A 24,621-nucleotide genomic window follows, 5' to 3' on the forward strand; every position below is an offset into this window, starting at 1 on the left:
GAACCTTGGTGCATTGTTGCAGTGCATCTTGTAGATGGTACACACTGCTGCCACTGTGCGTCAGTGGTGGAGGGAGTGAATGTTTGTAGATGGGGTGCCAATCAAGCGGGCTGCTATGTCCTGGATGGTGTCGAGCTTCTTGAGTGTTGTTGGCGCTGCACCCATCCAGGCAAGTGGAGAGTATTCCATCACACTCCTGCCTTGTGCCTTGTAGATGGTGGACAGGCTTTGGGGAGTCAGGAGGTGAGTTACTCGCTGCAGGATTCCTAGCCTCTGACCTGCTTTTGTAGCCATGCTATTTGTATGGCTACCCCAGTTCAGTTTCTGGTCCATGGTAACCCCTAGGATGTTGATAGTTGGGGATTCAGCGATGGTAATGCCATTGAATGTCAAGGAGAGTTTCTCTCTTGTTGGAGATGGTCATTGCCTGTCACTTGTCAGGTGCAAATGTTACTTGCCACTTTTCAGCCCAAGCCTGGATATTGTCCAGGTCTTGCTGCATTTCTACACGGACTGCTTCAGTATCTGAGGAGTCACGAATGGTGCTGAACATTGTGCAATCAGCAGTGAACATCCCCACTTCTGATCGTATAATTGAAGGTCATTGATGAAGCAGCTGAAGATGGTTGGGCCCAGGACACTACCCTGAGGAACTCCTGCAGTGATCACCTGGAGCAAAGATGATTGACCTCCAACAGCCAGAACCATCTTTCTTTGCGCTAGGTAGGACTCCAACCAGTGGAGAGTTTTCCCCGATTACCATTGACTTCAGTTTTCCTAGGGCTCCTTGATGCCATACTCGATCAAGTGCTACATTGATGTCAAGGGCAGTCACTCTCACCTCGAGTTCAGCTCTTTTGTCCATGTTTGAACCAAGACTGTAATGAGGTCAGGAGCTGAATGGCCCTGGCGGAACCCAAACTGAGCAGGTTATTCAGAGTCATACAGCACAGAAACAGGCCCTTCGCCCACCGTGTCTGTGCCGGCCATCAAGCACCGAACTATTCTAATCCCATTTGCCAGCACCTGGCCCATAGCCTTGTATGCTATGACATTTCAAGTGCTCATCTAAATACTTAAAGGATGTGAGAGTTTCTGCCTCTACCACGCCTTCAGGCAGTGAGTTCCAGATTCCAACCACCTTGAGTGAAAAACTTTTTCCTCAAATCCCCTCTAAACCTCCTGCTCCTCACCTTAAATCTATGCCCCCTGGTTATTGACACCTCTGCTACGGGAAAAAGTTTCTTCCTATCTAACCTATCAATGCCCCTCATAATCTTGTACACTTCAATCAGGTCCCCCCTCAGCCTTCTCTGCTCCAAGGAAAACAACCCTAGACTTTTCAGTCTCTCTTCATAGCTGAAACGCTCCAGCCCAGGCAGCATCCTGGTGAATCTCCTCTGCACCCTCTCCAGTGCAATCACATCCTTCCTATAGTGTGGTGCCCAGAACTGTACACAGTACTCCAGCTGTGGCCTAACTAGCGTTTTATACAACTCCATCATAACCTCCGTGCTCTTATATTCTATGCCTCGACTAATAAAGGCAAGTATCCCATATGCCTTCCTAACCACCTTATCTACCTGTGCTGCTGCCTTCAGTGATCTATGGACAAGGTCCAAGGTCCCTCTGACCCTCTGTACTTCCTAGGGTCCTACCACCCATTGTATATTCCCTTGCCTGGTTAGTCCTCCCAAAATGCATCACCTCACACTTCTCAGGATTAAATTCCATTTGCCACTGCTCTGCCCATTTTACCAGCCCATCTATATCGTCCTGTAATCTAAGGCGGCTTTTCTCCTCACTATTTATGAAACCACCAATTTTCGTGTCATCTATAAACTTACTGATCATACCTCCTATATGCACGTCTAAATCATTAACGTACACTACAAACAGCAAGGGTCCCAGTACCGATCCCTGCGGTACACCACTGGTCACAGGCTTCCACTTGCAGAAACAACCCTCAACAACCATCAGCCTCTGCCTCCTGCCACTAAGCCAATTTTGGATCCAATTTGCTATTTGTTATAGCTAAGCAAATGCCGCTTGATAGCACTGTTGACGACACCTTCCATCACTTTACTGATGGAGAGTAGATTGATGGGGCGGTAATTGGCCAGGTTGGATTTGTACTGCTGTTTGCATACAGAACATACCTGGTAAAGCCTGGCTCGGGTATAAAATTAAAACCCGACCCGACAACAGCCAACCCGAACCTGACCTGGACTCGAGTCCTTCAATTTGTTTTTTTGCGCTTGACCCGACCCCAATATCATTCATCCGTTCCAGCAGCAGGCTATTCCTGCAGATGGAGTTGTGGGAAATCATGTGGAAACCCGATCGCGTGACTTCCCAGAAGCAGCACTGTCCAGCCCGACCCGAGCCCGAATGCTGGACACTGAATATTGACCCGACCCGAAGCCAACACGTGTAGTCAGGTCTCGTCGGGTTCAGGTTGGGTAGCCAGGCTTTAATACCTGGGCAATTTTCCACATTGCCGGGTAGGAACATAGGAGCAGAAATAGGCCATTCAGTCCATCGAGCCTGCCCCACTATTCAATATGATCCTGGATGATCATCCACACACTAACCCCATATCCCCTTATGTCATTTGTATTTAGAAATTTTTCAATCTCTGCTTTAAAAATTCTCAATGACTGAGCTTCCACAGCCCTCTGAAGTAGAGAATTCCAAAGATTCGCAACCCTCTGAGTAAAGAAATTTCTCCTCATCTCTGCCCTAAGTGGCTTCCCCCTTATTTTGAAATTGTGTCCCCTGGTTCTAAACTCCCCAACCAGGGGAAACATCTTAGCTGCATCTACCCTGTCTATCTCTAAGTATTTTGCAGGTTTCAATGAGATCACCTTTCATTCTTCGAAATGCTACTGAATACAGGCCCAGTTTTGCCCAATCTCTCTGCATAGGACAGTCCCGCCATCCTGGGGACATGTCTGGTGAATCTTCGTTGCACTCCCTCCATAGCAATAATATCCTTCCTAAGGTAAGGGGACCAAAATTGCGCACAGTACTCCAAGTGTGGTCTAACCAAGATTCTATACAATTGAAGCAAGACCACTACTCCTGTACTCAAATCCTTGTGATAAAAGCTAACATACCATTAGTCTTCCTAATTGCGTGCTGCACCTGGATAGATGCCATGTACTAGAACAGCTTGGCTGGGCAGCAACAAATTCTGCAGCACAGGTCTTCAGTACTATTGCCGGAATGTTTTCAGGGCCCATAGCCTTTGCAGTATCCAGTGCCTTCAGTCATTTCTTGATATCATGCAGAATGAATCGAATTGGCTGAAGACTAGCATCTGTGATGCTGGGGACTTCAGGAGAAGGCAGAGATGGATCATCCACTTGGCACTTCTGGCTGAAGATTGTCGCAAATGCTTCAGCCTTATCTTTTGCACTGATGTGCTGGGCTCCTCCATCATTGATGAAGGACATATTTGTGGAGCCACCTCCTCCTGCTAGTTGTTTAATTGCCCACCACCATTCATGACTGGATATGGCAGGACTGCAGAGTTTAGATCTGATCCGTTGGTTATAGGATCAATTAGTTCTGTCTATCGCATGCTGCTTATGCAGTTTGGCATGCAAGTAGTCCTGAGTTGTAGCTTCATCAGGTTGACACCTCATTTTGAGGTATGCCTGGTGCTTCTCCTGGCATGCCCTCCTGCACTCTTCATTGAACCAGGGTTGGTCTCCTGGCTTGATGGTAATGGTAGAGTGGGGGATATGCCGGGCAATGAGGTTACAGATTGTGGTTGAGTACAATTCTACTGCTGCTGATGACCCACAGTGTCTCATGGATGTCCAGTTTTGCATTGCTAGATCTGTTCGAAATCTCTCTCATTCAACACGGTGGTAGTGCCACACAACACGATGGAGGGTATCCTCAATGCGAAGACAGGACTTCGTCTCCACAAGGACTGTGCGGTGGTCACTCCTACCAATACTGTCATGGACAGATGCATCTGCGGCAGGCAGACTGCTGAGGATGAGGTCAAGTATATGTTTCCCTCTTGTTGGTTTCTTCTCCACCTGCCACAGACCCAGTCTAGCAGCTATGTCCTTTAGGACTCGGCCAGCTCGGTCAGTAGTGGTGCTACTGAGCCGCTCTTGGTGATGGACATTGAAGTCCCCCACCCAGAGTACATTCTGTGCCCTTGCCACCCTCAGTGCTTCCTCCAAATGGTGTTCAACATGGAGGAGTACTGATTCATCAGCTGAGGGAGGGCAGTAGTTGGTAATCAGCAGGAGGTTTCCTTGCCCATGTTTGACCTGATGCCATGAGACTTCATGGGATCCAGAGTCGATGTTCAGGACTCCCAGGGTAACTCCCTCCCAACTGTATATTGCTGTGCCACCACCTCTGGTGGGTCTGTCCTGCCGGTGGAACAGGACATACCCGGGGATGATGATGGTCGTGTCTGGGACATTGTCTGTAAGGTATGATTCCGTGAGTATGACTATGTCAGGCTGTTGCTTGACTAATCTGTGGGACAGCTCTCCCAACTTTGGCACAAGCCCCCAGATGTTAGTAAGGAGGACTTTGCAGGGTCAACAGGACTGGGTTTGCTGTTGTTGTTTCCTGTGCCTAGGTCGATGCCGGGTGGTCCATCCGGTTTCATTCCTTATCGACATTTTAGAGGTTACGTAGAACTGAATGGCTTGCTAGGGCATTTCAGAGGACATTCATAGAGTCAACCACATTGCTGCGCGTCTGGAATCACATGTAGGCCAGACTAGGTCAGGACAACAGATTTCCTTCCCTAAAGGCCATTAGTGAATCAGATGGGTTTTTGTGAGAATCGACAATGGTTTCAAGATCACCATTAGACTAGCTTTTAATTCCAGATTTTTTGTTAATTGAATTCAAATGTCCCCATCTGCCATGGTGAGATTTGAACCCATGTCCCCAGAGGAATACCCTGGGTCTCTGGGTTACTAGTTCAGTGAGAATACCACTACACCACAGGCTGATTCAATAATGACTCTCAAAAGGGAATTGGTAAGCACCTGAAGGGGGAAACAATTTCAGGACCATGGGGAAAGGACAGGGGAGTGAGACTAGCTGAGTTTCTACAGCAGAGAGCCAGGACGGACACATCAGACCGAATGGCCTCCTTCTGTGCTGTAACCATTGTACAATTCTATGACTGTGTAACTGCAACTGTTCCCTGTACATATGTTACTGAACAAAGTAAACATGCCAATGGATAGTTAACCTTAAAGTTCAGGCTGCAGGAAAGGACTGGCAACCACAAGGAGAATACAGAAACTTATTTCCCCCCCCCCCTCCCACCAAACAAATACTTCAGTAACATGAGCAGACAAGCCTGCAGTTCTCAGTTAAAGAAACCTCCTACTACCACAGCAGCAAAGCGAGCAGACACAGGGGACAGATAGTTCATTCTCATCATGCAATACTCCAATTATATCAAACCAGCATCATACATACAGCACGTGTACACATCCCGGTGCTCCACGTTCTCATAGTCGGGAAGCAACTTCACAAACCTTCCTGATTTGACCCGAGGATTAATACCTAAACAAACAGCTCGGTGAGACCAGTGCTCCCAGATTCCCATTCAATCTACTGATAATCCTTGAATTCAGCACAATTCCATCCTGACAGATTCAGTTCTAACAGCTGAGATGAAATGTGTGCCTTCACTCTGGATGATTCTGTTGCACCATTCAAGTATTCACATCTTTACCATTCTACAACTAAATAATGCCAACTCATGAGCCAGATTGAAGAGGACAGGAAATGTCTTGGACTTTGGCTGCACTGTCCCATCCATTCAGCTCAGTCTTCACTGTGTAGGCAGCAGGATCAGCAAAACCCTCCTTTACTGCTGCCCAACTGGACAAGACCAGGAGCCTGCAGAAAATCTTGGTATCAACTGTTGTTGCTAATTAACCTGTAATATTACAGAATTTTTATCCTGCGAATAGTGTGTGCTACCATTTAGCCCCAGCAGATACAGAGTAAAGCTCCCTCTACATTGTCCCTTCAAACACTCCCAGGACAGGTACAGCACGTGTTTCGATACAGAGTAAAGCTCCTGCTACACTACCATAATGACATGCCTTAGCCTTAATCCCAGAACAGACCTCCTAATGCAACAAGTGTATATTTTTGCATTTCCCACATCAGCTGTCGTTATGACCTCTCTGAGCAAGTCTGACCATTTAGTGCTTCATTGTGTTCTTCACTGATCCTTGCAGGAAGTTACCCGTTTATATCCAGTATAATTCCAACAGGTTGTATTGTGCTCCAGGCAACCATCAGGGTAACTGGGATTGAGATTGCCCCAAACTCTAGTCAAGCAGGAGCTCCAGCTGGGAAGTTTCCTCACCCGAGCTCAAATGTTCCAACCAGCAAAAAGGAGGTATTTAACCACAGTTCCAAAGAAGGGTCACTGATCTGAAACATTAACTCTGCTTCTCTCTCCACAGATGCTGTCAGACCTGCTGAGTATTTCCAGCATTTGTTTTTATTTAACCATAGCCCCTCATTTCAATACACTTCAAGAGGCACATCCACCGACATCCACAGTGGAATCACAACAGCATCTGTGTCAAAACCGAGGCTCTGGTCAACCTATCTGCCCAAGCTGAATGGATCTACGTGCCCTGGAAGATGCCTGCATTCCCAGAGGGTGACATGAGCAGCTCCCTGCTAGGTTGCCCCTCGGGAGAAATCGAAAGGTGCACCCTGTAGAGAAGACAAGGAAGAGTTTGCACAGAAATCAATATTTAAAAATTGGAGATACTGCTACTCACGTTTGATGTACAAATCACGACACGCAATCCCCACTGTCTCCAAACGCCGCATGTTTTCCAAAACTCCATATTCTACAAAAAAAAACATCAGAAGCGATGTCAAGACTGTCTAAAGCTTCCTCAGCTCCTTACAGTGCTGCTGCTGCCCTACACAGTGAGCTCAGTGAGGATAGTCAACCATAGGTATCATCACAGCTGGTCACAATCCAATCCTTGTGCAGTATCCATACACTGGCATCTTTCAGCAGGTGTCATCAATAGAGATCAGGAGCTGACTAGTGTTTCCAGTCCATAGTTGCTCCAAATCAGGGATGAAATCTGGCACTTTTGGCCTGTAAGGTTTAGTCCCACACTGGGGGAGCAATTACCCACTGAACCAGCAGGGCATAACTTGTCAGTTCATTTTTTTTTGCACTCAACAGCTGAAAATATAAACACATCTACTCGATGATCTGAAATTCTTGCTTAATATGTAGTACAGTACCACATACAGTATTAAGACTTGTAGTCCAGTCCTCAGCTATCAGGGAATGAAAACACAGAACTCTGTGACCTTGTTCAGAAGTTTTTGGTCTCAACATTTGCCTCTATCTACCATTCTGACAAACAGAACCTAATATTGCTGAGAAGAGAGATATGCTGTCAAAGCTTTTCGTCTTGCACTTATTAGGACAGACGCAAGAACGCCAAATTTCAAAAGGAACGAAAATTTATACTGCATGAGAAAAGGGTGCTGACTGGTTGTCAAGTTGACTCTGGTTGGTCAAGGCATTTCTTTTCATAGTGCAGTCTGACCTGCTGAGTGTTTCCAGCCTTTATTTGCCCGTATTTATATCAAACGGTAACGATTCTTCGACCCCTCTATGCTGACTTTGTAAACAACTTTTGATGCCGTGACCTGTCAACCATCAGCAGCAAAAAACAGTATATTTACATCTCCTCTCAAAGACTGGAATTGAAAAATTAAAATCAAGCTGATACAATAACTGATGTGATATATAAAAGCTTTAAAGCCAGAGTTCCACAAAATTAACACTCCACAAATAAGATGTGTGTGTATATAACCAAGCTATAGTTTGGGAGAGATTGTTTATTGCTTAAACACTGGTATTTCCACTGCCTCCAGAATTTTATTTATGCAAACTAGGACTCAGGAGTGCTGATTGCTTCACTCAGAACACGTGTAGAATTCACAGGTATGCTGTTTTGCCAGATCACTCGCTCTCATTATATCTAACTTGTGTATGGTCACTTTCAAGATATCAATATCCTGGATACCTGGCTCACACTTTGAGGATCTCTCTCACTACAATGCAGTGTTGAACATCTCTGGACTTTCAGAAAGAAAGACGGACCTTGGTGCAACTTGGCAGAACAGAGTGTCTGGCCAATTCTAGTTCCACTTGCTCAGTGTGAAGCGAGTGATTGTGGAAGCCAGTTAACCAAGACACCTTGATCCTCACCATGAACCAATGGCCAGAGCTGACATCTGTTTGCAATCTCCTTGTCAGTGTTTCTACTGTCTGTCCAAACAAAATAATTCAGAGGAAAGCAGTTTACAACATATAACCCCTGTAAAGCATTTACCTGCCCACTGCTGGTGTTTTTCACTATCAGTTGAGAAGGGTAGAGGTTTGTCATGCTAACCCCTTCTACTGACGCAAAATAATTATTCAACTTGTCCGTCATTTCTTCATTTACTTTGACAATATCACCATTACTAGTCTTCAAGGGGCCACATTGCACTTGACCAATCTTTTTCCTGATAAAATTATTAAAAATGTTAATGATTTTGATATCCCTTGCAAGTTTCTTCTCATTCAATTTTTACAACTCTTATATTCTATTTTGTCATCTTTTGCTGTTCTTTTTCTCTCTCCCATTCACCAGGATGAGTGCTATTTCTTGTATTGGTGTATGCTTTTTCCTTTTAGTTTTGTTGTCTCAGTCATTTACAGCAGAGATGGAAGACATTCGGCCCATCGAGTCCATGCCAGCTCTCCACAGAACAATCCAGTCAGTCCCACTCCCTCACTTGATCCCCGTAGTTCTGCAAGTTTATCTCCTTCAAGTGCCCATCCAATTTCCTTTTCAAATTATTGTCTCCACTTCCTCCACCCTTGTGGGCAGCTTGTTCCAGGTCATTACCACTCACTGCTTAAAAAAAGTGTTTCTTCTCATTCTCCCTATCCCTCTTACCCAAAACCTTCAATCTGTCCCCTAGTCCTACCATCAGTTAATGGGAACAGGAATGGGACAAGCACCCTTGCTGGGAGGTTTGCTAGTGCTGTTTGGGGTGGGGGGCGGGGGGGGGGGGGGTTAAACTAATTTGGCAGGGGGATGGGATACAGAGTGGAGGTACAGTAGGGGATGATATAGAACAGAAAGTGAGTCTGTCTGGAAGGCAGAGCAAATATAGACCTGGTAAGTCACAAGTGAAAATTGCAAGGTTGGACTGTATCTATTTCAATACCAGGAGTCTTACTAGTAAGGCAGATGAATTGAGGGCGTTGATTAGCACATGGGATTATGATATTGCTATCAGAGACATGATTGAGGGAGGGACAGGACTGGCAGCTCAATATTCCAGGGTATAGAATCGTCTGGTGCGACAGGGGAAGGGTTAAGAGAGGAGGTGGCATTGCACTATTGATCAAGGACACAATTACTGCAGTAAGGAGGGATGATATCTTAGAAGGTTCCTCAAATGAGGCCATAGGGGTAGAACTTAAAAACAAAAAGGAGGCAATCACTTGGCTGGGAGTGTACTACAGGTCTCCAGTCAGGAAGAGAGATAGAGGAGCAGATATTTAGGCAAATCTCAGAGAGGTGTAAAAATAATAGGGTAATAATAGTAGGGGATTTCAACTTCCCCAACAGTAACTGGGATAGTCTTAGTGCAAAAGCTTAAAGGGGGCAGAATTCTTAAAATGCATACAGGAGAGCTTTTTGAGCCAGTATGTGGAAAGTTCTACAAGAGAAGGGGCAGTACTGGACCTAATCCTAGGGAAAGAAGCCGGTCAAGTGGTAGAAGTTTATTTAAGAAGGGTAGCGGGGATAAACCAGGTAATTACAGGCCGGTGCGTCTAACATCAGTGGCAGGGAAATTATTGGAAAAAATTCTGACACAAAGGATTAATCTCCACTTGGAGAGGCAGGGATTAATCAGGGATAATCAGCATGGCTTTGTCAGGGGGAGATCGTGTCTAACTAACTTGATTGAATTTTGAGGCAGTGACTAGATGCGTAGATGAGGGTAAAGCAGTAGATGTAGTATACGTGGATTTCAGTAAGGCTTTTGATAAGGTCCCACATGGGAGATTGGTTAAGAAGGTAAGAGCCCATGGGATCCAGGGCAATTTGGCAAATTGGATCCAAAATTGGCTTAGTTGCAGGAGGCAGAGGGTGATGGGCGAGGGCTGATTTTGTGTTTGGAAGCCTGTGACCAGTGGTGTACCACAGGGATCGGTGCTGGGATCCTTGCTGTTTGCAGTGTACATTAATGATTTAGACGTGAATATAGGAGGTATGATCAGAAAGTTCGCAGATGACATGAAAATTGGTGGTGTCGTAAATAGTGAGGAGGAAAGCCTTAGATTACAGGGAGATATAGATGGGCTGGTAAGATGGGCGGAGCAGTGGCAAATGGAATTTAATCCTGAAAAGTGTGAGGTGATGCATTTTGGGAGGACTAACAAGGCAAAGGAATACACAATGGATGGTAGGACCCTAGGAAGTACAGGTCAGAGGGATCTTGGTGTACTTGTCCATAGATCACTGAAGGCAGCAGCACAGGTAGATAAAGTGGTTAGGAAGGCACATGGGATACTTGCCTTTATTAGCCGAGGCATAGACTACAAGAGCAGGGAGGTTTATGATGGAACTATATAAAACGCTAGTTAGGCCACAGCTGGAGTACTGTGTACAGTTCTGGGCACCACACTATCGGAAGGATGTAATTGCACTGGAGAGGGTGCAGAGGAGATTCACCAGGATGTTGCCTGGGCTGGAGCATTTCAGCTATGAAGAGAGACTGAAAAGTCTTGGGTTGTTTTCCTTGGAGCAGAGAAGGCTGAGGCAGGACATGATTGAGGTGTACAAGATTATGAGGGGCATTGATAGGTTAGATAGGAAGAAACATTTTCCCTTAGCGGAGGGGTCAAGAACCAGGGGGCATAGATTTAGGGTAAGGGGCAGGAGGTTTAGAGGGGATTTGAGGAAAAGATTTTTCACCCAGTGGGTGGTTGGAATCTGGAACTCATTGCCCGAAGAGGTGGTAGAGGCAGGAACCCTCAACATTTAATAAGTATTTAGATGAGCACTTGAAACGCCATAGCATACAAGGCTACGGACCAAGTGCAGGAATATGGGATTAGATATGGGTGCTGGATGGCCAGCACAGTCACGATGGGCCGAAGGGCCTGTTTCCGTGCTGTATAACTATGACTCAATATGTCCTGTCACCTTCAAAGATCCATTTACATGCACTCCCAGGTCTCTCTGTTCCTGCACGCTTTAGAATTGCATCATTAAGTCTATATTGCCCCACCTTCTTCCAAAATACATCAGCTCACACTTGTCTGCATTAAATTCCATCTGCCACTTGTCAGCTTGTTCTGCTAACCTATGACCTGCTGCAGGCGGTTCGTATCATCCTCAATATTTGCCACACCAAGTTAGGCATCATTGGCAAATTTTGAAATGCTGCTCTGTATTTGAGAACCAAGTCATTTATATATTGCAAAAAAAATCAGTAGTCCTAGCACTGACCCTTAGGGAACACCACTGTCTACCATCCTCCAGTCTGAAAAACAACCATTTACGACTTGTTGCTTTCTGTCCTTGAACCAATTTTTATATCCAACTGGACACTGACCCTCCTAGTACATAAGCCTCAATTTTGCTAACCAGCCTTTTATGTGATAATTTATCAAACACTTTCTTAAAATCAATATAAACATTTGCCGCATTCCCATAAACCTTCACTACTACTTCAAAAAATTCAATTCGTCAAACATGATCTGCCTCTTACAAATCTGTGCTGTCTCTGCTTAATTAACTCAAACCTCTCCAAGTGCCTGATTGTTGTTTCTAAAACCTTACCCACCACTGACGTTAAACTAACTGGCCTGTAGTTACTAAAACTGTCCTTACACCCTTTCTCGAAGAAGGGCGTCACATTTGCCATTCTCCAATGCTCTGGCACGTCCCCTGCATCCAGGGAAGATTGGAAGATTATGACAAGTACTTCCGCTATCTCCATTCACACTTCCTTTAGCAACCTGAGAAGCAAGCCAGGTGACGTACCTACCCTAAGCACAGCCAGCCTTTCCAGTACCATCATTTCAATTCTTTACGCTATCCATTGCCTCTACTCTCTCCACTTCTGCTGATATTTTGTCAGATTCCTCTTCCTTAATAAACACTGATATCAAGTACTCCAAGTATTCTAGCCTCACCCTGTGTCTCTTAGCATATATTACCCTCTTAGCCTCTAATAGGCCACACTCCACCTTATTACCCGATTATTTACATGCCGGTAGAAGATTTTTGAGTTCCCTTTTATGTTGACTGCCATTCTATCTCACATTCTCCCTGGGAGTCTTATTTTCCTCTTCACTTCCCTCTCAACTTATTGTATTTGGCCTGGCTCTCACGAAGAATTCACCTGACATGCATCATACGCCCTCTTTTTTTTGGTTCATTATAATTTCTATCTCCTTCACCATCCAAGGAGCCCTGTGTTTTGTTCCCCTACGTTTCGCCCTTGTTAGAATGTACTTAGCCTGTACCTGAAGCATCGCTTCCTTAAAGATAACCCATTGTTCAGTTACAAGTTTTTCCCCCCGTCCGTCTTTGGTTCAGTTTTATCCTGGCTAGATCCCTTCTCTTTGCATTGAAATTAACTCTCTTCCAATCTAGCTGTTCCACCTTATATTGTTCCTTTCTTTTCTGCATTATAGGTCTAAACCTTATGATATGATACTTTCACCCAAGTTCTCCCCACAGCCACTTGATCCACCTCATTTCCCAGCACCAGATCCAGCAATGCGTCCTTCCTATTGGGCCAAAAACACGCTGATCAAGTAAGTTCTCCTGAAAACATTTCAGAAATTCCTCCCTCTCCTTTCCCTTTACTCTATAACTATCCCAATCGATATTTGGGTAATTAAAATCCCCCAATATCACCACTCTTTAGTTCTTGCACATCTCTGATTTCCCTGCAGATTTGCTCCTTTATCTCTCCACTATGGGTGGCGCAGTGGTTAGCACCACAGCCTCACAGCTCCAGTGACCCAGGTTCAGTTCTGGGTACTGCCTGTGCGGAGTTTGCAAGTGCTCCGTGACCACGTGGGTGCTCCGATTTCCTCCCACAGCCAAAGACTTGCAGGTTGATAGGTAAATTGGCCATTGTAAATTGTCCCTAGTATAGGTAGGTGGTAGGAGAATGGTGGGATGTGGTAGGGAATATGGGATTAATGTAGGATTAGTATAAATGGGTGGTTGTTGGTCAGCACAGACTCGGTGGGCCAAAGGGCCTGTTTCAGTGCTGTATCTATAAATAAATAAATGGAGGCCTATAGATAACCCCCAGTAGTGTAATCATACCCTTTGTGCTTCTCAACTCTAACCAAATGGATGCCCCCTCAAGGACATCCTCTCTTTCCAACACAACAATGGCTTCCCTAATCAGTACTGCCTGCCCACCTCCCTTTCTTCTTCCTTCTCTATCTTCTCTGAACCCTTTATATCCTTGTCTATGAAGCACCCAGTCCTCACCATTTTTAAGCAATATTTCCCTTATTGCCACAACATCATATTCCCATACTACTCCTACCTCTTTAATCGTCACAGCTTTTTTGGTTCATTTTCTTATCTCTTATGGGCGGACAGCCATAAAGACGGGGCTAAAGTGTGGCGAGTCGAAGAGACTTAGTAGTTGGCAGGAAAAAAGACAGAGGCGCAAGGGGAGAGCCAGCTGTGTAACAGCCCCGACAAGCAAATTTCTCTGCAGCACCTGTGGAAGAGCCTGTCACTCTAGAATTGGCCTTTATAGCCACTCCAGGCGCCGCTTCACAAACCACTGACCACCTCCAGGCGCTTACCCATTGTCTCTCAAGATAAGGAGGCCAAAGAAGGTATGGGTATAAACTGGTTCTGTATTAGATTAAATTTTTTTTGGAGAACCTCATGCTATTGTCATTTTACCCATTAACATATTTACCCAGTTTACTCAGGACAGTCACTGATTCATCCCATTGAATGGAGTCTTACTTAGATCTGGAATCTTGGAAACTGTTTCACATTTCTCCCTTTCAAATACTACACTGAACTCGATCATATTATGACTGCTATTAGATAAATGTTCACGCATCATTAGGCATTAGCTAAATCTCTCATTACTCATCACTAAGTATAATGCTTTTTCAGAGAGCTGATGTGGACACAATGGACTGAATGGCCCCCTTCTGCACTATAATAATTCTGTGATTCTGTAATACAGCTTGCCCCTTGTTGGTTCTAGGGTATATTATTGCAGAAAACCATCCTGAACACACTAGAAATTCACTGCCTTTCTGACATGTGCTAATTTGCTTTTCCCAGTCTAAAAATCCCCCATTAAAACCACTCTACATTTTCTTGTGCTTGTCTAATCTCTGCATTTACACAATTTACCACTTCACAGCTACTATCAGAATGTCTACAAACCCCTGCTACAGTCTTAAATACTTTCTTAATTTGGTCCATAAAGTTTCCACTGCCTGCTCACCTCTCATTAAATCATTTAAGTGATTTCATTTTTAAAAATTCATTCATGGGATGTGGGCATCGCTGGCAAGGCCAGCATTTATTGCCCATCCCCAATTGCCTTTGAGAAGGTGGTGGTGAGCTGCCTTCTTGACCCGCTGCAGTCCATGTGGGGTAGGCACACCCACAGTGCTTTTAGGGAGTTCCAGGATTTCGACCCAGCGACAGTGAAGGAACAGTGATATAGTTCCAAGTCAGGATGGTGTGTGACTTGGAGGGGAACTTACAGGTGGTGATGTTCCTGCCTTTGTCCTTCTAATTGGTAGAGGTCATGGGTTTCTAAGGTACTGTCGAAGGAGCCTTGGTGCATTGCTACAGTGCATCTTGTAGATGGTACACACTGCTGCCACTGTGCGTCGGTGGTGGAGGGAGTGAATGTTTGTTGATGGGGTGCCAATCAAGGGGCTGCTTTGTCCTGGATGATGTCGAGCTTCTTGAGTGTTGTTGGAGCTGCACCCATCCAGGCAAGTGGAGAGTATTCCATCACACTCCTGACTTGTGCCTTGCAGATGGTGGACAGGCTTTGGGGAGTCAGGAGGTGAGTTACTTGCCGCAGGATTCCTAGCCTCTGACCTGCTCTTGTAGCCACAGTATTTATATGGCTACTCCAGTTTAGTTGTTGGTCAATGGTAGCCCCTAGGATGTTGATAGTGGGAGATTCAGCGATGGTAATGCCAATGAATGTCATTGTGTGGCGCAAATGTTACTGGCCACTTATCAGCCCAAGCCTGGATATTGTCCAGGTCTTGCTTCGTTTCTACACGGGCTGTTTCAGTATCTGAGTCGTTGCGAATGTTGCTGAACGTTGTGCAATCATCGAACATCCCCACTTCTGACCATATGATTGAAGGAAGTTTATTGATGAAGCAGCTGAAGATGGTTGGGCCTAGGACACTACCCTGAGGAACTCCTGCAGTGATGTCCTGGAGCTCAGATGATTGACCTCCAACAACCACAACCTTTCTCTCCTTTGTGCTGGGTATGACTCCAACCAGTGGAGTGTTTTTCCCCAATTCCCATTGACTTCAGTTTTGCTAGGGCTCCTTGATGCCATACTTGGTCAAATGCTGCCTTGATGTCAAGGGCAGTCACTCTCGCCTCGAGTTCAGCTCTTTTGTCCATATCTAAACCGAGGCTGTAACAAGGTTAGGAGCTGAGTGGCCCTGGCAGAACACAAACTGAACGTTAGTAAAGGAAACTACGAAGGTGTGAGGCACGAGTTGGCCATGATGGATTAAGAAACGTTACTTAAAGGGATGACGGTGGACAGGCAATGGCAAACATTTAAAGAGCACATGGATGAACTGCAACAATTGTTTATCCCTGTCTGGCGCAAAAGTAAAACGGGAAAGGTACCAAACCATGGCTTACAAGGGAAATTAGAGATAGCATTAGATCGAAGGAAGAGGCAGATAAATTTGCCAGGAAAAACAACAGACCTGAGGATTGGGAGCAGTTTAGAATTCAGAAAAGGAGGACCAAGGGATTGATTAAGAAGGGGAAAATAGAGTACGAGAGTAAGCTTACGGGGAATATAAAAACTGACTGTAAAAGTTCCGATAGGTATGTTAAGAGAAAAAGATTGGTGAAGACAAATGTAGGGCCCTTACAGTCAGAACAGGGGAATTTATTATGGGGAATAATGAAATGGCTGACCAACTAAACGCATACTTTGGTTCGGTCTTCACAAAGGGGACACAAATATCCTACCAGAAATGTTGGGGAACACAGGGTTTAGTGAGAGAGAGGAACTGAAGGAAATCAGTCTGAGTAGAGAAATGGTGTTGGGGAAATTGATAGGATTGAAGGCCGATAAATCCCCAGGGCCTGATGGTATGCATCCCAGAGTACTTAAGGAAGTGGCCCTAGAAATAGTGGATGCATTGGTGGTCATCTTCCAAGATTCTATAGACTCTGGAATAGGTCCTACAGATTGGAGGGTAGCTACTGTAGCCCCACTATTTAAAAAGGGAAGTAGAGAGAAAGCAGGGAATTATAGACCAGTCAGTCTGACATCGGTAGTGGGGAAAATTCAAGACCATTATCAAAGATTTTATAGCAGAGCACTTGGAGAACAGTGGTAGAATCGGGCAAGGTCAGCATGGATTTACGAAAGGGAAATCATGCTTGACAAATCTACTAGAATTCTTCAAAGATGTAACTAGTAGAGTTGATGAGGGGGAGCCAGTGGATGTGGTTTATTTGGACTTTCAGGAGGCTTTCGACAAAGTCCCACATAAGAGATTAACGTGTAAAATTAAAACGCATGGGATTGGGGGTAGTGTATTACGATGGATAGAAAATTAGTTGGCAAACAGGAAACAAAGAGTAAGGATAAATGGGCCTTTTTCCGAATGGCAGGCAGTGACTAGTGGGGTACCGCAGGGATCGGTGCTAGGACCCCAACTATTCACAATATACAATTATGATTTAGATGAAGAAACTAAATGTAATATCTCCAAATTTGCAGATGACACAAAACTGGGTGGGAGGGTGAGTTGTGAGGAGGATGCAGAGAGGCTTCAGGGTGATTTGGACATGTTAAGTGAGTGGGAAAATGCATGGCAGATGCAGTATAATGTGGATAAATGTGAGGTTATCCACTTTGGTAGCAAAAACAGGAAGACAGATTATCTGAACGGCTATAAACAGAGAGGGGAATATGCAGCGAGACCTGGGTGTTCTCGTACACCAGTTGCTGAAGGTAAGCATGCAGGTGCAACAGGCGGTAAAACAGGTAAATGGTATGTTGGCCTTCATAGCGAGAGGATTCGAGTACAGGAGCAGGGATGTCATGCTGCGATTATACAGGTGAGGCCACACCTGGAATATTGTCTGCATGTTTTGGTCTCATCAGAGGAAGGATGTTCTTGCTATAGAGGGAGTGCAGCGAAGGTTTACCAGACTGATTCCTGGGATGGCAGGACTGACATATGAGGAGAGATTTGAGTCGGTCAGGATTATATTCGCTGGAGTTCAGATGAGTGAGGGGGGATCTCATGGAAACTTATAAAACGAGAGAGAGAGAGAGATGTACAGCATAGAAACAGGCCCTTCGGCCCACCGCGTCCATGCCGACCATAATGCCTATCTATACTAATCCCACCTGCCTGCATTAATTCCATATCCCTCTATGCCTTGCTCATTCAAGTACCTGTCCAGATGCCTCTTAAATGTCGCTACTGTTCCTGCCTCCACCACCTCCTCAGGCAGCTCATTCCAGATACCCAATGTACCCCTTTGATCCCCTTTAAACCTCCTCCCTCTCAGCTTAAATCTATGCCCTCTAGTTTTAGTCACCGCTACCATGGGAAACAGACTCTGGCTATCTACCCTATCTATGCCTCTCATAATTTTATATACCTCTATTGTGTCCCCTCTCAGCCTCCTTCGCTCCAGGGAAAACAGACCCAGCCTATCCAGTCTCTCTTTATAACTTAAGCCCTCCAAACCTCGTGAATCTTTTCTGCACCCTCTCTAGCTTAATCACATCTTTCCTGTGGTACGGCGACCAGAACTGCACACAGTACTCCAAATGCGGCCTAACCAACGTTATGTACAACTAACACGATGTCCCAACTCTTGTACTCAATGTCTCGGCCGATTGAAGGCAAGTATGACATACGCCTTCTTCACCACCCTGTCTACCTGTGTTGTCATTTTCAGGGAACTATGTATTAGAATTAGAACATTACAGCGCAGTACAGGCCCTTCGGCCCTCGATGTTGCGCCGACCTGTGAAACCATCTGACCTACACTATTCCATTTTCATCCATATGTCTATCCAAGGTCCCCCAAGGTCTCTCTGCTCAACAACACTCCCCAGGGCCCTGCCATTCACTGTATATGTCCTGCCCTGGTTTAACTTCCCAAAATGCATCACTTCACACTTGTCTGTGTTAAATTCCATTTGCCAAACCCTTGCCCACTTTCCCAATTGATCTATATCCTGTTGTAACCTTAGACAATCTTCTTCACTGTCCACTATACCACCAATTTTGGTGTCATCTGCAAACTTACTAATCATGCCCCCTACATTCACATCCAAGGCATTAATATATATGACAAACATCAGAGGTCCCAGCACCGATCCCTGTAGCAAACCACTGGTCACCGGCCTCCAATCTGAAAAACAACCCTCCACTACCACCCTCTGCCTCCTATCACCAAGCCAATTTTGTATCCAATTGGCTAGCTCACCCTGGATCTCATATGTTCAAACCTTCTGGACCAGCCTACTATGCTGGACCTTGTCAAAGGCCTTGCTAAAGTCCATGCAGACGATGTCCATCACCCTGCCCTCGTCAATCCTCTTGGTCACCTCCTCAAAAAAACTCAATCAAATTCGAGAGACATGATTTCCCACGCACAAAGCCATGCTGACTATTCCTAATCAGACCTTGCCGATCCAAATGCATATAAATCCTGTCTCTCAGAATCCTTTCCAATAACTTTCCCACCATTGATGTAAGGCTCACCGGCCTGTAGTTCCCTGGCTTATCCCTACTGCCCTTCTTAAATAAAGGCACAACATTAGTTACTCTCCAGTCTTCCAGTACTTCACCCGTGGCTAACGATGATACAAAAATCTCTGCCAGGGCCCCAGCAATCTCCTCCCTTGCATCCCATAGCATCCTAGGATACACCTGGTCAGGCCCTGGGGATTTATCCACCTTAATGCGCCTCAAAACCTCCAACACCTCCTCCTTTGTAATGTTGATATGCTCCAGGAATACGCTATTCCCTCCCTTGAACTCACTAGCTTCCATGACCTTCACTGTAAATACGGATGAGAAGTATGCATTTAAGACCTTGCCCATTTCCCATGGCTCCACACATAGATTACCACACTGATCCTTAAGGGGACCTACTCTCTCCCTAGCTACCCTTTTACTCTTAATATACTTATAGAATCTTTTAGGATTCTCCTTTGTCTTATCTGCCAGGGAAATCTCATGGTCCACTTTCACCCTCCTAATTTCTTTCTTAAGTGTACTCCTACATCCCCTATACTCCTCAATGGACTCCCTTGATCCCAGCTGCCTATACCTGACATATGCCTCCTTCTTTGTCCTGACCAGACCCTCAATATCCCTCATCAACCAAGGTTCCCTAAACTTGCCAGCCTTGCCCTTCCATCTAACAGGAACATGCCGGCCCTGAACTCTTCCTATCTCACTTTTAAAAGCCTCCTACTTGCCAGAGGTCCCTTTACCTATAAACGACCTCTCCCATTCAACTTTTGAGAGTTCCTGTCTGATGCAATTCTAACAGGACTTGATAGGGTAGATGCAGGAAGGATGTTTCCGATGATGGGGAAGTACAGAACCAGGGGTCATAGTCCAAGGAGACGGGGTAAACCTTTCAGGACTGAGATGAGGAGAAATGTCTTCACCCAGAGACTGGTGAGCCTGTGGAATTCGCTACCACAGAAAGCAGTTGAGGCCAAAACTGTGTACGTTTTCAAGAAGGAGTTAGATATAGCTCTTGGGTCTATAGGGATCAAAGGGTATGGAGCGAAAGCAGGAAGAGGTTACGGAGTTGGATGATCTGCCATGATCATAATGGCAGAGCAAGCTCGAAGGGCCGAATGGCCTACTCCTGCTCCTATTTTCTATGTTTCTATGAGCGTCACTCAGGTTAGTCCTCCCTCTCTACCATTTTCTCTATCTTTTCTGTAGATCTTATAACCTGGTACATTTAGTTCTCAGTCCTGACTGTCTTGCAGCCATGTCTCAGTAATGGCTCCCATGTCACACACTTCATAGTGACTAACGGCACAGGGAGGTGGCCATTCAGCCCATTGAGTCCATGCCAGCTCTCCACAGAGCTATGCTGTCAGTCCTACTCCCTGACTCAATTCCTGCAGCCCTGGAAGTCTATTTTTCTGAGGTGGCCATCCAACTTGCTCTTGAAGTCACTGATAGTCTCCACTTCCACCACCCTTGTGGGCAGCAAGTTCCAAGTCATCACCACCCGCTGCGTTAAATAAGTGCTTCCCATATTCCCTCTACATCATTTGCCCAAAACTTTCAAACTACCCCCTAAGTTGATTTGCGGCTGTAATTCATTCAATTTGTTCCTTATACACTATGTGTTTGTATAAATAATCTTAGCTGGGCCACACACTCTAACCTGTTCTTCCGTTGAAATGTTTCACTCACATGTTTCCTATTTCTCTCTCCTAGTTTAATTACATCTTTAAGTTTTCCCTTTACCTGCAGTGCCTGAAGCACAATTTCCAACTGCCACTCTACTCTCTTCTCTTGAATTTGTTTTTGAGCTATTATCTATACTTCCTTTTCCACCTGAGCACTCCTCATCTCCCACATACTAGTTCAAAGTCCTTGTGACCACCCTATTTATCTTTTCCACTGGGACCCTAGTCCCAGCCTTGTCGAGGTGGAGCCCATTCCAATGATCCAGTCCCAGTACTGGTGCCCCATGAAATGGAACACCTATTTCCCACACCACTCCTTCAGCCACCTTATCGTTATGCCAATGTGCATGTACACCATTCCCTTGTCGGTACCTTGTCCACAGTATATTGCCAGGCACCATGGCATGGAACATCTCAATGAGCTAAAGAGGTTTACCCTTTTGCTCTCTCCCATACAGCATCTCAGAACCGCTGTAACCGAGACCCTGGTGTTCCTATCATGGAGACAGATACCTCTCATTGTCTCACAGTCACACCTCACACTGACTGAGTGCTTTTTGTCCCTTTGTACCTTCAAAGTCCTTCCTCCTCCCCATCGAGGGCCCTCCCCCAACCCCTCAGGGCCTCACCCCCAAGCTCACCCACCCACCCAAGCCCCCCCCCCCACCCCACAAGTCCCCATCCCAGGGGGCAGCCCCCTCAGGGCCCCTCCCCCCAACCTCCTTCCACCTCAGGGCCCCTCTGCCCACCATCGGCCCCTCCCCCTCACAGCCCCTCCACCCTCTCTCTCTCTCCTCAGCCACACCCCCCGAGGCCCCCCCCCTCACCTCCTCGGGGTCTCCCCCCCCCCCCCTCCCCCCTCACCTCCTCGGGGTCTCCCCCCCCCCCCCTCCCCCCAAACCTCCTCAGTGTCTCCCCACCCCCACCCCTAAACCTCCTCGGTGTCTCCACACCCCCCCCCCCCCCTCCAAACCCTCCTCGGGGTCTCCCCCCCCCCCCCCCACCCCTAAACCTCCTCGGTGTCTCCACACCCCCCCCCCCCCCTCCAAACCCTCCTCGGTGTCTCCCCACCCGCCCCCTCCCCCCTCCTCCAAACCCTCCTCGGTGTCTCCCCACCCGCCCCCTCCCCCAAACCCTCCTCGGTGTCTCCCCACATCCCCTCGGTGTCTCCCCACACCCCTCACCTCCTCGGGGTCACCCCCCCTCACCTCACCTCCTCGGTGTCTCCCCACCCCCCTCACCTCCTCAGGGTCACCCCCCTCACCTCACCTCCCACCCCCACACCTCCTCGGTGTCTCCCCACCCCCCTCACCTCACCTCCTCGGGGTCACCCCCCTCACCTCACCCCCCACCCCCTCAGGGTCACCCCCCTCACCTCACCACCCTCACCTCACCTCCTCAGGGTCACCACCCTCACCTCACCCCCCTCACCTCACCTCACCCCCACCACCCCCACACCTCCTCAGTGTCTCCCCACCCCCCTCACCTCCTCAGGGTCAATCCCCTCACCTCCCACTCCCACACCTCCTCGGTGTCTCCCCACCCCCCTCACTTCCTCAGGGTCACCCCCCTCACCTCACCCCCCCACCCCCTCACCTCCTCAGGGTCACCCCCACCTCACCCCCCCACCCCCTCACCTCCTCAGGGTCACCCCCCTCACCTCACCTCCTCAGGGTCACCCCCCCTCACCTCCTTGGTGTCTCCCCACCCCCCTCACCTCACCTCCTCAGGGTCACCCCCCTCACCTCACCTCCTCAGGGTCACCCCCCTCACCTCACCTCACCCCACCTCCTCAGGGTCACCCCCCTCACCTCAGACCCCTCACCTCACCCCCCACCCCCACACCTCCTCAGTGTCTCCCCACCCCCCTCACTTCCTCAGGGTCACCCCCCTCACCTCACCCCCCCCCCACACCTCCTCAGTGTCTCCCCACCCCCCTCACCTCCTCAGGGTCACCCCCCTCACCTCACCTCACCTCCTCAGGGTCACCCCCCTCACCTCACCTCACCTCCTCAGGGTCACCCCCCTCACCTCAGACCCCTCACCTCACCCCCCACCCCCACACCTGTGTCTCCCCACCCCCCTCACCTCCTCAGGGTCACCCCCCTCACCTCACCCCTCACCTCCTCAGGGTCACCCCCCTCACCTCACCTCACCTCCTCAGGGTCACCCCCCTCACCTCACCTCACCTCCTCAGGGTCACCCCCCTCACCTCACCCCTCACCTCCTCAGGGTCACCCCCCTCACCTCACCCCTCACCTCCTCAGGGTCACCCCCCTCACCTCACCCCTCACCTCCTCAGGGTCACCCCCCTCACCTCACCCCTCACCTCCTCAGGGTCACCCCCCTCACCTCACCCCTCACCTCCTCAGGGTCACCCCCCTCACCTCACCCCTCACCTCCTCAGGGTCACCCCCCTCCCCTCACCTCCTCAGGGTCACCCCCCTCACCTCACCTCCTCAGGGTCACCCCCCTCACCTCACCTCCTCAGGGTCACCCCCCTCACCTCACCTCCTCAGGGTCACCCCCCTCACCTCACCTCCTCAGGGTCACCCCCCTCACCTCACCTCCTCAGGGTCACCCCCCTCACCTCACCTCACCTCCTCAGGGTCACCCCCCTCACCTCACCTCACCTCCTCAGGGTCACCCCCCTCACCTCACCCCTCACCTCCTCAGGGTCACCCCCCTCACCTCACCCCTCACCTCCTCAGGGTCACCCCCCTCACCTCACCCCTCACCTCCTCAGGGTCACCCCCCTCACCTCACCTCCTCAGGGTCACCCCCCTCACCTCACCTCCTCAGGGTCACCCCCCTCACCTCACCTCCTCAGGGTCACCCCCCTCACCTCACCTCCTCAGGGTCACCCCCCTCACCTCACCTCCTCAGGGTCACCCCCCTCACCTCACCTCCTCAGGGTCACCCCCCTCACCTCACCTCCTCAGGGTCACCCCCCTCACCTCACCTCCTCAGGGTCACCCCCCTCACCTCACCTCCTCAGGGTCACCCCCCTCACCTCACCTCCTCAGGGTCACCCCCCTCACCTCACCTCCTCAGGGTCACCCCCCTCACCTCACCTCCTCAGGGTCACCCCCCTCACCTCACCTCCTCAGGGTCACCCCCCTCACCTCACCTCCTCAGGGTCACCCCCCTCACCTCACCTCCTCAGGGTCACCCCCCTCACCTCACCTCACCTCCTCAGGGTCACCCCCCTCACCTCACCCCTCACCTCCTCAGGGTCACCCCCCTCACCTCACCTCCTCAGGGTCACCCCCCTCACCTCTCCCCGGTGTCCCCCCGCGCTCTCTCTCCCCGGCCCCTCACCTACGCGACAGCGCCTCCTCCAGATGGTGTCGGTGCTGAGGATTTGATGGAATTTCTTGCAAGCGGCAGCCAAGCCGGGCAGGCTCACACCAGGCAGGAGGGAGAAAATTTCGACCAGCAGCTCAGGAGGAAGGTCCAGGAGATTACGGGGCCGGCCAGGACCTGAGGCCGCGGCCCGACCTTCAGCACAGGCCAATGTGGAGGTGCCCGAGCCTGCCGCCACCGCTTTCTGTTCCATGGCTAGCTGAGCTGGCGGGAATGCGCATGCCTGCAGCGCCATTACATCATCGCCATTACATCATCGCCGACGTGCGCGCGCGTGCAGTGTCATTCATCGCCAACGTGCGCATGCGTGCAGCGCCCCGAGCGGCCGGCGTTGTTGCGCAGACTCAGTGCCGCGTCTCCAGCCCGGGATCCCGGTAACGACAGCCCCGTCAGATTAACGTTGCTGCTGGGGAAGCTTCCAGAAAAGATCATTCGGTACAAAGTTAATAATCACTTGTGAACTCCGAGTTAGTTAGAGAA

At 48.4% G+C, this 24,621-nt stretch overlaps 1 protein-coding gene across 7 annotated transcripts in view; it reads right to left on the reverse strand.

Moving 5' to 3' along the window:
- The window catches only part of fbxo31 (F-box protein 31), a 61,469-nt gene extending 37,102 nt beyond the window's left edge, over positions 1 to 24,367 (reverse strand). For 3 of the 7 annotated variants that reach the window (XM_068048956.1, XM_068048955.1, XM_068048953.1), the window contains exons 1-2: positions 24,097 to 24,367; positions 6,807 to 6,878 (exon numbers count right to left, since the gene is read on the reverse strand). In XM_068048956.1, the coding sequence (XP_067905057.1) occupies positions 6,807 to 6,878; positions 24,097 to 24,334 (310 nt within the window). In that variant the 5' untranslated portion in view covers positions 24,335 to 24,367. Of the gene's footprint in view, positions 1 to 6,806; positions 6,879 to 8,393; positions 8,569 to 24,096 lie in introns of all 7 variants that reach the window. The other 4 variants (XM_068048957.1, XM_068048958.1, XM_068048954.1 and 1 more) reach the window with 4 other exon arrangements.
- Between the last annotated feature and the right edge of the window lie 254 nt (positions 24,368 to 24,621).

Source organism: Heterodontus francisci, chromosome 17, assembly GCF_036365525.1.
Source record: "Heterodontus francisci isolate sHetFra1 chromosome 17, sHetFra1.hap1, whole genome shotgun sequence".
NCBI classification, from domain to species: domain Eukaryota; kingdom Metazoa; phylum Chordata; class Chondrichthyes; order Heterodontiformes; family Heterodontidae; genus Heterodontus; species Heterodontus francisci.